General features: G+C 56.7%; 1 protein-coding gene across 1 annotated transcript in view; it reads left to right on the top strand.

The window, feature by feature from the left end:
• Positions 1–2,126: 2,126 nt before the first annotated feature.
• NUDCD3 (NudC domain containing 3) overlaps positions 2,127–15,817 on the top strand; it is a 32,567-nt gene continuing 18,876 nt past the window's right edge. Inside the window, exons 1-2 of the mRNA XM_014958824.1 lie at positions 2,127–2,360; positions 4,716–5,008. Coding sequence (XP_014814310.1) covers positions 2,163–2,360; positions 4,716–5,008 — 491 coding nt within the window. The 5' untranslated portion in view covers positions 2,127–2,162. The remainder of the gene's footprint in view (positions 2,361–4,715; positions 5,009–15,817) is intronic.

Genomic DNA, 15,817 nt, shown 5'->3' on the forward strand with positions numbered 1-15,817 from the left:
AGGACATGGGCACAGGGCCACAGGGGGATGGAGCGGGGGGAGCAGGCAGGGACAGAGCAGCGACAGGGGGCTGACGTCGGGGTGGAGGCTCCCACCGGGGGAGCTGCCCCACATGAGGCCTGAGGGCCCTACTGCTCCCAGGCCGGGGGGAAGTGGGTGCTGCCACCCCCACGGCCACCTCCTCCCCAAGGGCAGGACCCCAGCCCAAGTCACGGTGACCCCACAGGGCTTGGTGTTGGGGCCAGTTCACTTTAACACTTTATCAATGATCTGGATGAGGGGGTTGAGTGCACCCTCAGCAATGTGAGAAACACCGACTCACATCTTAGAATTTAAAGAGGACAAAGTCACCGAAGCAAAGGTTAAAAAAAATAATTTATTAATACGAAACAGCGCTGAATCGGGTGCACCAAAAATAGATGCACGATGATCTTTTAGCTTTCAGGTATTTTATACCTTTATCCCGGCCGCTTGAGTCTCTGTCTCTCTTCTCATTGGCTGAGAAGTTGGAGCTCACATTCTTCCCGACCGCTTGACCTATTACAGGTTTATTTTGCACTTTTTCCCATATAAGGCACACATGCACCTATTCTACGAAATCATCATCTTAAACATGCCTTTGATTAGTTGATTATGCTACACATTATTTCAGAGTCTTTGCTACCATCTACTTGGCAGATTTACCAGACTGGTTTCTTTGGCCTTATTGATACTCCCCTACCCTCTGGGTTCTTGTGTCGAAGGCCGTGTTCCAGTCTGTTTCTCTTCACCTAGATAACGCTCTGCGAACAAGGATCCCTTGATAGACCAAGGGCATTTTTGGGGATTAATTGGATACAATTTATTAGACCCTACTATTACTAAGGCTTCTTTGTTAGTACTATCACACTAACAATGATACATCAATAAGCTGAAGCAAAACTTAGCTTATTTCCCACAGTAAGTTTGCAGATGACACCAAGTTGGGTGGGAGTGTCCACCTGCTGGAGGGTAGAAAGGCTTTGCAGAGGGATCTGGACAGGCTGGATCGACGGGCCGAGGCCAATGAGATGAGGTTCAACAAGGCCAAGTGCTGGGTCCTGCCCTTGGGTCACACCAACCCCCTGCAGCGCTACAGGCTGGGGGCAGAGTGGCTGGAGGACCTGGGGGTGTTGGTCAACTGTCGGCTGAACATGAGCCAGCAGTGTGCCCAGGTGGCCGAGAAGGCCAACGGTATCCTGGCCTGTGTCAGGAACAGCGTGGTGAGTAGGACTCGGGAGGCGATGGTCCCCCTGTACTGGGCACTGGTGAGGCTCCACCTTGAGGGCTGTGTCCAGTTTTGGGCCCCTTCCTACAAAAAAGACATTGAGGTGCTGGAGTGGGTCCAGAGAAGGGCAACGAAGCTGGTGAGGGGTCTGGAGCACAAGTCTTGTGAGGAGAGGCTGAGGGACCGGGGGTGTTCAGCCTGGAGAAAAAGAGGCTGAGGGGCAACTCTCTCACTCTCTCCAACTCCCTGAAAGGAGGGTGTAGCCAGGGAGGGTCGGTCTCTTCTCCCAAGGAACAGGCGATGGGACAAGAGGAAATGGCCTCAAGTAGCGCCAGGGGAGGTTCAGGTTGGATATTAGGAAAATTTTTTACATGGAAAGGGTTATCAAACCTTGGAATGGGCTGCCCAGGGAAGTGGTTGAGGCACCATCCCTGGAGGTGTTCAAAAGACGGGTTGACATGGTGCTGGGGGACATGGTTTAGTGATGTTTTTGTTTGTCAGAGTTAGGTTGACGGTTGGACTCGATGATCTTGAAGGTCCCTTCCAACCTAGATGATCCTATGGTTCTATGATCTGCCCCCCCCGGGCCAGGCGCCCCCAGGACCGGGGGCAGCCCGGGACCAGGCCGAGAGGGGCCCCGTGTCTCCGCGGGGGCCCGAGGGTGCGCTGGGAGCGGCGGCGGGGCAGGTTTCCCCCGCCACTGCTGGGGGGACACACGGGGTGTCTTGAGGGCGCTGGGGGCGGCCGGGGGGGGTCCCCGGGGAACCTGCGCGGGGCTGGGGACCTGTCGGGCAGTCGGAACGGTGGCGGCGCGGGGCGGGTTCTGGGCGGTCCGGAAGAAAGGGGGACCGGAAGCGCGCGGGGGACCGGAAGCGCGACCGGGCCCCGTTGCCGTAAGAGCGGGCACGGAGCTGCCATGGAGGCCGCGGCCGCGCTCACCGACATGTACGACCAGGCGCTGCTGGGGATCCTGCAGCACGTCGGGAACGTGGAGGAGTTCCTGCGTATCCTCTTCGGCTTCCTCTACCGCAAGACCGATTTCTATCGCCTCCTTCTGCGGCCCGGGGATCGCCTGGGCTTCCCGCCCGGCGCCGCGCAGGCCATGGCCCTCCAGGTACCGGCAGGCGCCCGCGGCTGCCGCACGCTCCGGCCTTGAGGGCCTCCCGGGGCCGGTGGGCCACAGCGGGCAGGGGCGAGTGTGGCCGTGGGGCGAGAGGCCCTAGCAGCCGGCGTTGTCACCGTGGACGGGCCGTGTTTGTCCCCTCCGGGCCGGGCAGGGAGTGCTCGGTGGGGGCCGCGGCGGAGACGTGGGCAGCGGGTGGGGAGGCAGGAGCTGTCACCCGTGTCATAGGACGGGGAGCCCCGGGGGTGCCGAGGCCCGCGAGAGCCGGGCGGGAAGAGCTGGGGGCGATTCCCCTCTGGGAGCTTGGCCCCGGTGAAGGCGGCTGCCGGCGGTGCAGGGCCGGGGCGGGCGGGGAGCTGCCGGCGGGGCTGTACAGGAGCTGGGCTGGGCTCTACTCAGCAGGGGCTCGGGGCGAGCACTGGGCTCACCACCGTCATGGGGGAGAGATGGTGAAAGCCTGGGGCTGTCGGGTGGTGATAGCAGCAGTCTGGGCTGGGCCTGGTGCTGGGTGTCTCTGCCTCAGGGCTGTTGCAGGCTGTTATTAATCTTTATTAACAGGGAGGAAACAAGCTCATAGAACTCGGAGTCAGGCTGGATTTGGGGTGTTCATCTGCTGAGCCCAGGCAAGTTTCCTGTTGCAGGCCTGGCACGCTGACAGGAGGTCCCTGCCCCTCTCCCTGCTGGGGTCTGCAGCACGAGGGAGTCCTTGTCAGCCTTGTCCCTGGGTTAGCCCGGGCAGTGGGAGCACTCCTAGAGCTTACTCTGGGACTGAGCAAAGAGTCCACGGGGGTCTTAGGCTGCAGAGGGGAGAGCGCAGAGCCCAAACCACTCTGCAGTGAGGCAGTGGTGGTGGGAGACCTCTCTCGTGTGCTTCCCCGGGACTGTTTTGGGCCTGGGCACAAGGAGGCGGGCACATAGCTGCGGCCGCAGCGTTCATTGCCTGGGAAGGTATTGGCCAGGGCGACCTCATGGCTGCAGCTGTAGGGACCTGGAATGTGGGGGGGTAGTTTGGAAGGGACCTCTTCTGGCTTGGCCACAGCCCAGGGGAAGGAGATGGTTTTGAGGTGTCACTCCACACAATCTGCATGAGGCTGACTTGAGTTCAGGCTTTGGCTGGAGAGAAGGAGCCAGGAATGGGCACTGTGGGTTTACGTGGGGTAGAAGCGATTGCAAAGAAAGAAGCAACCAGAGCAGAGACAATGCCCAGCACTCACTTCTCCTGTGTCCTTGTCCCATGGGCTGGTGCTCCTGTGGGGAAGAAGCCTGCAGTGAAGGGCATGAGCACGCACCACAATAAAGCTGCTCTTCTCCTGCTCTGGCTGTGCTGGTGGGAGCCCTCCCAGTGCCGCCTCCCTTTGTCTGAGGAAGGTACCGTGCCTAGAGGAAGACTTGGTGCAAGTGGTGCCACAGGCCAGTGTGGCTTAAGGTTGGACGCTCTCTGGAGCTGGCTCTGAAGTATTCCTGGGAAGCGAGGGAGGGTGGCATTTGAGGGTCACCCACCTTCTGGCATGTGTTTACAGTGACAAGTGGCCTGGCAGTTGGCTGGGAGAAGCTTTAGCTCCTTTGAGGTACCGGTGCAGGACCCAGAAGACTGTGCTTCCCTCATCTGTGTCAAAGAGTTGTGGGTTTAACTTTTAACCTCCAGCCTGTGCTAGATGGGCACAGCTGGACACGAACTGCAGGGTGGGATTATGCTGCTGTTGCCACTGGTTGGGCAATGACCTTCTCACCTGCTGAAGCTCTGGGAGTAGGGAGGGATGGCTTTTCTTTGAGCATGTTTTTGGCCTGAACCAGTCAGTTCTGGCTCAAAACCCCACATGAGGTCACTCTGATCCTTCTCCTGTGCCAGCAAAGAGAGCTCTGAGTCGATTCGGGCTCAGACAGCACCAGGTAAGCTGTCCTCCAGCTTCTCTTGAGGCAACTCATCCTGTTTGCACCTCAGAGGTTTGGTCTGAGCTCCAGGCTTACAAACGGCCCCTGGGAAGCAGGGCAAGGAGCAGGGGCTCCCTCAGAGCCCCTTCCCAGCCAGGAGTTGGAGCTCATCGCTTTTCCCTGGAGTAGCCAGCCCTTTTCCCTGTGGTGGAGGGATTTCAGTGATTTCAAAGTGGCTCTCAGGAGCTCAGGCTTTCTCCTGAGGTGTGTTTAACATGAGTGTGTGAGTTTTGAAATAGCTAGCAGCTGTTTTTGTCAGCGATTGAAGCAACTTACTGTAGGGAGTGGGGGGCCTGGAGCATCTAGAGAGGGGGGGACAGTAATAAGTGCCCCAAGGGGGCGATGCTGCTTCTCTCCTTCTCCTCCAGCTTCTTGGCAGCTTGACTACCACTTGGTTTGCTTTTTGTCTTTCAGGCATTCAAAGTCTTTGAGCGGATGGCCCGGCAGGATGATGAGAAGAGGCACCAAGAGCTGGAGGCGAAGCTAAGAAAGAAGGAGGAGGAGGCTGCGGCTGCTGAGAGGGTGCAGCTGTCCCCTGCAGCTCAGGAGATTGAGGTTGAGACAACAGCAGAGCACATCCCAAGTGCTGGGGAAGCTGCGGGGACACAGGAGTCGACCATAACCCAGGACACAGCCCCCAGCCCTGTGGCAGTGGAGCCCCTGGGTGCTGCTGCCGCAGCAGAGCCCCAGCCAGCAGAACTGCCCACGTAAGGGTCTCTTACTTTCTTCATGCTCCTGGCAGGGGGGAGGCAAAAACACAGAGGTGGTGTTTGCTGTCCTGCCCTACAGGCCTTTCTCGGGGGGTGGCCCTCTTCTGCAGGCGCTCAGCCTGTTAGGAGGCTGTGAGGATTTCCCTTGTGGGCTCCTGTGCCCAGAGACATTGTGTAGTTCCCCACGGGAGGACTGGGGTTTGTTCTCCTGCAGATAGTTTGGTGTCTCCCCCTCTGCTCTGAGCAGGGAAGATGGCACGTCCCTGTACACAGCCCCACAGCGCTGAGCCAGTCCCTGCAGCTTCTCCTTGCACTGGCTCTAGTGAGCATTGTCCCTTTTCCAGCACTTGCCGCAGCACAGCTGGGCTGATGGTCTTGTCTGTCACAGCTCTGGGAAACCCTGGCACCATTCTGTAACCATTTTCTAATGGAAATTCAGTGTTGGGCTCCCCTGGTGTGCTGTGAGAGGTCCCAGCAGCCAGCTTGGTGCTTGCATAGATACCTGTGGTACCTGTTGTTCTGCACAGATGCCTGCAGGCCTGGCTGCATGGCAGGCAGTAAGGCCAGCCGCGGAACCAGATCTACACGTGGCCACAAATGGGTTCAGAGACCTCCAGAGGTCTCTGGCCTAGCCCTTTTCTCAGATCAGGGCCAACTTTGAAGATCAGTCAAGCGTTGCAAAGAGTTTTCCCTTCAGTGTGCTCTTTCACCAGAGTCTATCGCTTTCAAGCAGGGCTAAACAGCCTTGGTCCTTCCAAAAACATCCTTATTTCAAAGTCCTTCCAGTATGTCTGTGACTCTTCCAGCTTGACTCTGTCTGCGCAGCAGCGGGAGGTGAGCTCCAGCAGGCCAGCTTGGTTTTTAAGAAACGCTCGCCTGAGCGAGCGGTCCTGTGATGGTTCCGCTTGTCCTTCTCTGGGCAACACCTTGACCCTGAGCCCAGGCAAAGGACTCGCCATCATGGAAGGCCTCGTGTTCTGTTAAGTTTTGAGCTCCTGTGTCTTCCTTGCTGCCTGAGTCAGAGCTTAGCCTCACCTTGTGGAGGGATGCTGCAAGCAGACCGTGGCAGATCCCCGTCTCCTTCCTTCCCTGCTGTCTCTCATGGTCAGAGCCCTACATGATGGCCATGCCACCCCCCACCTGCTCACTGTTGCTCTCCTGGTTGTACACAGGAGAGCTGTGGTCTGTCCCCACTGTCCTAGTGGTGCCTGGGGAAGAGGACAGCTTGGGCCAGTGATCGCTGTGCTCTGGGCCCGCTTTAGACACATGGACAGTGAGAGCAAGCTGCTGGAGAGAAGTGGCTTTGCTGGGAGAGCCTCAAGACCTGGAAGCAATGGGGTGGCTGATGCCCCGAGGGGCTGAGAGACTTTGGATCCCAGACTTTGGGGGCTGTCAGCCCCCAACGTGTGGAAGAGATGGTCTGAGGACCAAAATCTTGGGGGCAGGAGAATGATAAACGGGGGATGTGGCGGAGTGTGAGCCTGCGGCCTGGCTCCGGGCTGCAGTAGAGAGGGGGGCCCAAGCGTGGCAGCCGTCAGGGCAAAGGGGAAGGGTGTGCCCGTGCAATGTCCCTGCCGCGTGACTTGATCCAGTGGGGAGGAGGAAAGGACTCGTGCTTGACTTGACCGGTCTGACACACATCCCGCAGGATAAAAATAAGCCAGAAGCCAAAAATGAACTCGCCTGAAAAGCCACATTCTGCTGCCTGTGCCAGAGCTGTCCTGTGAAAGAGATTGTCCCCAGGGCTGTCAGTCTGACACCTCTCCCAGCGCAAAATTAATGAGCCAAAAAAAGTCCTGTTAGAACTGGGAGGTCTCTGCGGCCGGGCTGCACGGCCACAGCGCTGACCTGCCTGTTTGCAGCTCGGCTTTATCCTAAAGGGAGAGGGGGAGAGTCGCCAGGTCATGAGCAGGAAGGAGCTGGGGCTACCTGAGTGCTGGTGGCTTGGGCTCCCTTGAGTCCATGGTCATTGTGTTCTGCCACATGAAATTTTGACTTGGGCCTTTTGTTGTGGGGGCAGCAGCTGTTGCCAGTGGTATTTGGCTGATGAAAACAGATATCAAGGCTGTGGGAAGGAAGCTGGAGGGATTCAGAAGGAAGCTGAGGGCCAGTGCAAGGGTGGGATGTGTCTGACGGGGACAGCTTCTGCTGTGGGTGGGGAGAGTCCACGCCTTGCATCCCCTACCCCTTGAGTGTCTGCCGTGGGACACTAGAGAGCGGTCCCTGACAGGCTTCAGACATGTGGATGCTTCTTTGCAGCCTGCAAATGTGGCATGAAGCACAAATCCCTGCGTGGCAGCTCTCATGCTGCTCTAGCTGTGAAAAGAAGGTGCTTTGAGCTTAACACAAGGGGCCCCTGCAGCTTCTGCCCGGCCTGACAGGGCTTCTCTGCCTTTCGTCTTCTGCATGTGCCTGCTCCCGCTGCCCCAAGCATGCCAATGGGGTGAAACACTTGCAGACCCCTTGGCGCTGCCTGGTCTCGGTGTGTGGGGGGTGAGACCAGCACAGGAGAGACGTCCAGTGGGGCTTTGCAGCCTGGTGGTTTCCAGGCCAGGATGTCTTCGGGCTCCAAGTAGGGCAGAGCAGACACCAGGTTTTTCAAAGGGCTGTAGTTGGTTTCTGTGCCTCTTGGGGGCACTGGAGCCCCCCAAAAGGCAGTGGGAACAAGAGCAGTCGTCCTGGGCACCCCTGACAGACTATTAATAATTTAACCGGCTGCTTAATTCTGCACAGCCCCTTCTGAGCAAAACTGAGAGCCACCAGCCTGGTTACGAGGGACGCATGAATAATGTGCGACTCCGGCAGCAAGAATGCAGAAAAGAGCTTAAATGAAAATATTCTCCATTTCCCTTCCCCCCACCCTTCCATCTACCACCAGTGAAGAAAACCGCTGCCACCAAGATCTATATAAAAACTCGCTCATTCTGTCAACCTGTCTGCTTGGTAAATGTAGGGCAGGTACCATCCCAGATCTGCCAGCTCCCATCAGAGCCTTGCTGTGCTCCTGGCTGCTGGGTGCTGCTGCTGAGCATCTTGCAAAGCACAGCGAGATGGCGGCAGCTTTTTTGGGGTCAATCCAGAAGGGGAGAGTGGAGTGGAAGGTGCAGAGGATTGCCTGTGGGTGAGGAGGGCAGCAGGGCTCGGTTCCGTGCTCTGCCAGGGTCTTGTCCAGGTCTCCCCGCATCTCTCACCTTCCCTGCCTGTGACAGGCAGGTGGTGCAGTTCCTCTTGGCTAGAAGGGCTGCCCCATAAACATTGAGGTCTGGGGTGTCTTTGGGGTGACCCGTGTGCCAGGAGCTGTGCCAAGGGGGACTAGAGGTCTCCTCTGTGCTGCTGAGGAAGCTGCCTCCTCAGCCTGGCTTGCAGCTGTCTTGGGTGTCCTTGCCATCCTTCCCTGGCCATTGTGGCTCGTGTGCTCTCCCCATCGTGCCGGGAAGGTGGAGGGGAGTGTCCCCCCCTTGTACCCCCCACCGCGGGGCTGCTCACCCCCGGGGCCGGTGTTGCAGCTGTACATCTCACGCAGGCCCCAGCTCTTCCCCCGTCTGCTCCCAGAAGCCATCCTCGCCTGAGCTCAGCTCCTAATTTTGAACTCCTCCGCCGCCCAGCACCCTCCCCTTCCCCCAGCTTGGATTTCATCCTGCATATATTTGCCACACTGCATTTAAAATAGAGCCCAGCAGCCCACGTGTGGCACTGCGCAGTACGGCCTGGGTGCTTGGCTTGTGCTTTCCAACTCTGGTCCTGCCTCCCCTCTGCTCCTTTCTCTTTCTGAGTATGAACCTGGTCTGTGCTCTCCTCCCCCTGTCCTGTGATCCCCATCCTGGGGTTACTCCGTGCAAGAGGTGGTGGCTGGAGGTCAGGAGCTGCAGCTCTGGAAGCCTATGCATGATGGTGAATGTCTCACCTTCATGGTTTTCTTTCTCCAGCCTTTGCATCTTGCCCTTGCATCTCCCCTGGGTGCTCTGGCCAAGCGTGCTGAGGATGGGCCAGCTCTGGGCTGTATCTTACAGACCATTTGGACCTTGGGAGAACAACCCAGCAGGGCCTTGGATCGTCAAGCAAGGGAGGTCTCCCAGAGCAGGACCTTTAGGGGTGGAGAGATGTTGAAGGGCTCCCCCTCAAGATGATGGCTTCCCCCCAGGTGACTCCAGCCTGGCCCCTGCCCTCCCCCTGGGCAGCCCGGAGTTGGGGAGCTGCTGGTCCCTCCTGGTCCTGGGCTGGCATGGAGCTGTGGCACCCACACACCCAGGATGGGTGTGCACAGTGTGCCCAGGGCTGGGAACGGCACCAATGGGACACAGAGCACCGGTGAATGCCTCATCTCTGGGGAAGGTCTGTGGCTGCTGCCGGGGACCTGGCACAACAGTCACGCTGCTGAGCCAGAGCAGAATGAAACTCTGGGACCTCTGTCAGTCAACTGTTCACCTCCTTCAGTGTGGAGGGGGAAGATGGGGCAGTGGGAAGGGACTGTGGTGAGAAGGGGGCTGTTGGCTGCTCCACCACTACCTTGCTTGGGTCTTGAAGACCCTGCAGGTCTTTTGCTATGCGTGAGCTGGGAAAGGGACTGCCCCCCCCCCGGTGCATGCAGTGCGGTTGTGCTGTCGAAAGGGACACGGACAGGCAGCAGCAGCCAACAGAGCCCCAGTCACCCTGACTGTGCAGGGCTGGTTACCCACTGCTCTGCCATCCCCAAAAGTGGGTGGCAGGGCTCGGCAGTGACCTACAAAAATCACTTGTGTACTTTTTGCCTTTCTGTCCCTAGCGAGAGGCAGAGCAAAATTGAACTGGAATGTGTTAATGTGGTGAGCTGATGCTCCAGCTCTCTCCTTTCCCCAGAGCGGCCTCTTCCATTCCCAGAGACCCTGTGGCCTGGGGTTAACCCTTTGCAGGGCTCACTGGGGAGCATCCCCAAGATGAAACAGCAGCGCTCTGGGAAGTTTCCATGAGGCTCCTGTGTGAAGCTAATTTGACTTAGCAATGGCTTGGCTTTGCCGGAAGCCTTGATGGATGTTTTTTTCATTGCGAGGTGCTTGCAGGATGGGCTTTCTGGCCTGGCTTCTTTCTCCTTGAGGTGCAGGGGAGAGGAATTTCACTGCTGATTTCCCTCAATGGACAAGCAGGGCTGTGGAGAGGAGACATCACTGCATGTTGCTGGCTTTGAGGCCAGTTTTGTTTTACTCGGAGGCAGCGTTATCCCAGGCTTTCTTCTCTCAAGCCTTTTCCTGGAGAACAGGCCAGGGAGGGGAGTGGAGCCTGCAATGCTCGACTCTGTCTGGGACCGTCCAGACCACAAGTCAGTTAAACTGGTTTCCTTCCCTGGTGTCCCTGTGGGCTTTCCCGGTGAGCTCACCATCGAGTCCGTGCTGTTCTTCCAGCCTGACCCAGAAAGACGGGGCTGATCCTGATCCATATTTAAGGGAGAATCTGTCCTGGTTCCGATTCCTTCCGCACGCACGAGCTGCGCAGAGGTGCCACAAGGCGCCCGGGACTGCGCCCGGGGAATTCCCCCAGCGCAGCCAGGGCCCATCACAAGCAGGAGCCAGACAGACCTCCGGAGAACGGCCTGACCTGGTACAGCCAAGCTCCATCTGGCCCTGTATCCTGTCTCCAGCAGCAGCAGACGCTCGGGGAAGAGGAGAAGAACAGAATGAGCATGCGGTGATACTTCCTCTGTCTTTTTCCCTTGCCACTGGCAAATTGCGGCTCAGTGGCTTTCTGAGCCAGAGCGAGTGCTTGGTCTTTCGTGTCTCTCGGTGGATTGTTTTGTTTCCTTTTGTCTCTGAATTTCAGCCCTGGAGTGCCTGGGGTGGCCCTGGAAGCATCCTGCAGCAGTTCTCCCACTGTGCAGCAGCTCTATGCCACTGTGTGTGGCTTTTGAACCCCTCTATGCAGGAGAGGCAGCAAGTGCTTCCCCATTTCACTTCCCCACCCTGTGTGGGGTTTTTCCATCATCTTCTGGTTTTAGGCTGAAGGCTCCTCATTTGCTCAGTTGTTTCTCACTTCTGCTCCTCCTGGCCCGACACGATTCTCTGTTGTTCCTTGGCAGTGACGGGTCGGCAAAGGGCCATCCCTGTGCTTTGCATGCGTCTCAACCCATCACTGTTTCTTTGCTCCTGGGCCGTCCTGCTGTCCCAATGAGGCCAAGAAGCTTTTTCCAGCCACTTGGTTCCCCACCTCGGTCAAAGGGCATCACTTAAACGCTTTTCCTTCCCTCCCAGTGCCCCCCAGCTTTCCTGGTGGGAGCTGCAGCCTGTGCTGGCTGGGAACATGAGCCTCACTAAAGCCTCACTGCTCAAAATCCCTGTGCTGGCCAGACCTCCCTCCTCCAAGGTGCCCAGCAGAGGAAAGGCAGCGCACCCTCCCCTCGTCCTGTAACACAGGCTGTTTGGCTCTTGGGAGCTGCAGCACTGGCCTTGCTGTGCCGTCGAGTCTGGTTTCTAGGAGCGATGTGTCCAGGTTATACTGGGGAAAGTGGGGAGACTTCTCTCCCTGCCAAGTGGAATCTTTCTTCTTGCAATGGAGGAAGGCCATGGCTTCCTGCTGGGTGAATTATTTTAATATGTAAGCCTTCTCCCGTAGCGGTGAAAATATAATTGCTCAGGAAGCGTCTTTTCAAAGGGCTGAAGTGCTTGAGCCGAGGATGAGATCCCCCAGCCCTCTGTCTGGAGCAGCCCTCGACTGTAAAGAGCCTTTTGCAGCTGATGAGGAATCAGTTGGGACCCAATTTTCCAGTGCTTTCACGGGGAATCGGACTCTTCCAGTCGGGTTGCTGAGATCAGCAGTGGAGTGCCAGTTCCCCTGTCGTGCACTGAATTGCTCAGGGCTTTAGTTGCCCTACCAAGGTACTGAGCTCCAAAATTAGGTCCTGGGACCAAAAATAACTAAATTAAAACCTATAAATTTTTCTTGTAACAAGCAGAAAATCCCAGGGCTGGAGGCCGAGGGACAGCGTGTGCCTGATTCTTATTTAAAAAAGCAATATGTGTTTGCTTGTTTTAATATCACATTGTTCACCAAAGGAAGCAGCGTAATGTGGAAAATTACCCCAAGTGTGCGGGTCTGGCATGACCCCATCGTGCCATCAGTTGGAGAGATTGGGCCGGGTGGTGTCAGTGGCACGGGGGTCTGAGAGGCTGCCTTGTCCTGCCCTCCCACAGTTCAATCCTGTTGGATTTCTTTGGCCTTATCCCCTTTTTCCAGGGGAGCTATAATTGAATCCAGCCCCATTTGGCTGCACATAGGACTCTCGGAGGAGACCTCTGAAATCCAAGGTTGTATAAGCTCTGTGCAAACAATAGAGATCCCAGGAGACTTCTCCGAACCAAAGTGTGTCCTGCTGTCCTTGACCTAAATATCCCAGCAGTAGTGAAATCTAGCCCTCTGGTGCCGGCACTCCGAAGCTCTCCTGCGAGCTGGCGGTGGCATTTAAACTTGCCTAATGTCAGTAAGTTGGCTCTGTCTAACGGCTCCATAAATAACTCAGAAACTGAAAGGGAAGGCTAAAAGCTCCCCTGAAGAGTGCGAGCTTGGAAAAGAGCAAGGCTCTCACTGGGCAGGGAGAGGGGCAGAGCCTTGGTCCTGCATGGTAGGATTGGTGGGACTCCAGCTGCTGTGGGTTGGGTGGGTTTGCTCTTCAGCTGCTGGGTCGGGCATCGTATCATGGATGGTTCATTGGGCACCTCTCCCTACAGCGTCATCGGGACTTGATACAATGCAATACAGGGGGAAAGTGTCTAGATGTCTATTTTTGGTTGGTCCCATTGTGGTGATGAGTTGAAGCTCTGAGGCTTCCTGAAGTTGAGGAGACCTTTCTGAACAGCTGACAGCGGGTACCACAGGCTTGAGCCTGGACTGCATGGCCCAGCTGGGGTGTGCCTGAATTTTAGAGGTGCGGGGGAAGGCATTGGCTTCCATTTTTCAGGGTTTTTTTGAGAGCAGGACCTCTGAGGCTGCACAGGTGTGGAGGTGTGTGCTCGGGAGCCCTGAGGCTGGTGTAGCAGGCCATTGGGAAACCACTGAGGAACTTCTGTCCTCAGTGGTGAAGGAGACCACTGAGGTGAAGGAGACCTTCCAAAACTGGAGTTGCGGTGTTCTCCTCCAGCAATGCAAACACGTCTGGGCTGGAAGAAACCCCGAGGGTTGGGAGGGTTACAGGACCCCCTGGGCCACTGCCATGCTTGGGGCTGAAGCTTGCTGACAGCCAGCGGAGCAGATGGGAGTGGATCCCAAGGCTTGTTGATGTCCTCGGGTGTGAATTTAGCTGTAAGAGGGAAGGGTTTGGTATTCAGCTTGCTTAAGGCTTTTCTGGAGACCTAATTAACTGAAGTGTTCTGTACAAAGGGAGCCTTTATGAAACACTGGGTACCTCCAGGACCTCAGCAAAGTTGCCAAGAGCCTCCTGCCTTGGCGCTTCTTGGGCAAAACCAGGAGAGACAAAGTGCACTGGTCCTGATGTTTTGATGCCAAAAGATGTTAAATCTGGAGGTGGGGTGGAGGGTCTTTTGCTGCTTGCTTGCAGAAGGAGCCCAAAGCTGCTATTTTCCGTGAATGCAATCCTAGAAATGCAGCTGTCCAAAGAGATTAAACTTTTGGCTTCTCTACCTGTTGCTTGGCTGCTCCACCACCCGCATTGGGACCTCAAGTCCCAATTGGGACTTCAAGTTTGATCCTCTTCAAATTAATCTTAAAAGCTGTTTTTTTCCCTCTGGCTGTAGTCCAGCTTGAGCTGGGGCTTGACAGAAGCTGTACAGGGTGCACAGACCTTCCCCTGGCTCAGGGTGGCTTTGAGTTTTCATCTGGTCATACTGGCAAGCAGGGGACAGGGAGCCAGGAGTTCTGGATATCTGTGTTCTGCTGTGTGTGCTGGTGCCGTCAGGCGAAGGTGGCCTTTGTGTTGTGATGTGGAGAGGGCTCTGCCATCCAGCCACTGCCAGCCCAGCTCAGCCGGCCCTGAAACCACCTCGCTTCTCCTGCGGTGGTTTCCAGCCCCGTTAGCACTGGGGTGTGGGTGCAGGTGTGGTCCAGGGGGCTTCCCCAGGAGGGAGAGGGGATTTATGATCATGTGAGGGGACCACCAGGGCTCCCATGGGAGCTGGAGCCTGGGTGGGTGACCCTACCATTGCCAGGGCAGGAGAACGGTGGCTGCTGATGTGGTGCTGGGTCCCAGCAGCCCCATGCTACCTGCAGCAGCAGAGCTCTGCGTATTGCAGTGGTTTCAGGGGACAGACTGCAAACACTCCTCTCACGCTCCTCTACATCGTCCTCCTGGCTTGCTGGGAAGCCCATTGAGACACTTTGGGCCAAGCAATGCCAACTGTGATCTACAGGAAGATCTGGACACTGCCACCTTGGTCAGGGCAGAGGTGGTGGGGCCACGGCGTGCAGGAGGTAGGGCCTTTCTTCCACCTCCCCTTGCATCCTGCAGCGGAGGCACCTGGCTTGGAGAAATCCACCCCAGGGCAGGCACTTCCAATGCAGTCGGAGGGGAAAAGTTGTCACCTAGAGCCCCGCTGCAGTGCTGGGTTTCTTGCAGAATGGCAGCCTGCCCCAGGCACTTGTGTGTCAGCAGCAGCTTCTCTTCCTGAGTTTGCCGGTGCCTCCTTGAGTCATCACAGCGCCGGGGACAAGGGATTAATTATGTTGATGGACGCCACTCGCTCTAGGCTGCTGTCATGGAGCAACAGCCTTGATCCAAACGTCTGATCATTGCAATAAATGCTGGCTGGATTGATGGCATGCGGTGCATCTCCCTGGAAGGCCCCGCTTGCTGCATGCTTATTTGGGTTAAGCACGCGGACATGTTGTGCCTGATTTTCTCTTTTCCTACTTGCTCGGAACTTCATTATTACTTAATGAGATCTTTCCATTCTTGGCAACCTCTTGAGCTTGAAGGAAGGTTTCATGCATCGCACAGGGCCTCTGTTAGTGGTTAAAACACAGAGCTGGGATGTTTCTTCTCTGCTGTTTGCTGGCAGGGTGACTCTGTACAACAGCATTCCCCTCTCTTTTCACCACTTGAAACGCAGGAAGGCCCTGTGGAGGGGAGAGGCTTGCTTTTGTGGATGGGCCTGCGGGACCTGGAGGGGTGTGTTGTTGATGACAGGGTGCAGGAAGGGTCAGACTGTTATAAGTACCTCCTTCGGGAGCAGTTTGCAGAGGGGAGTGGGTCTAGGTCTCCCTTTCTGAATGCTCTGGGGTGGTTGCCATGCAGCACCAGCCTGGCTTTCTGCCCACATCGTCCTCCTCAGCCATGGCCAGTCCTGCTTGCCCAGCTTCAGCTATTGAGGTTGTTTCTCTTCTCCACCCACCTCCACATCTGCATCACTTAACGGGCTTGACACATTTTCCTTAAAACTGCCTAAATAATTCACCTTGACTAAGAGCAAGCAGCAGTGCCGGCTCCAGAAGAAGCTTTCTGTGAATTCCAAGTGATTGAGGGTACCTGCCATACCGGCCAGTGGCGGGGGGCAGACCCCCCCCCTCAGCTCAGTGTCTGCTCAGCCCAAGAGCCAGCGCTGGCTGAGGTGGGCCCCAGTCCCAGCGGCAGTGGACGTGGAGCCATTGGGATGGCATCCCTGACTCCCCAAAACCCAGGTGTCCTGCACTTGCATCGTCCTGGGTCCTGAGAGAGATAGATCCTGGGCCAAAACGCTGAGATGCTCCAGGCAAAGAGGATTGGTTTCCTTGAGCAATTCTGAAAATCCTTGGGATTTTTTCCTTCTTTTTGTGGAGAAAAAGAGTCCACTGGGATTAGGCCCATATCAGCTCCTTCCCATGAAGCTCGCCCACCTCTGCTCCCCCCTCAGC

Source organism: Calidris pugnax, unplaced genomic scaffold (genome assembly GCF_001431845.1).
Source record: "Calidris pugnax isolate Ruff unplaced genomic scaffold, ASM143184v1 scaffold244, whole genome shotgun sequence".
In the NCBI taxonomy this organism is placed as follows: domain Eukaryota; kingdom Metazoa; phylum Chordata; class Aves; order Charadriiformes; family Scolopacidae; genus Calidris; species Calidris pugnax.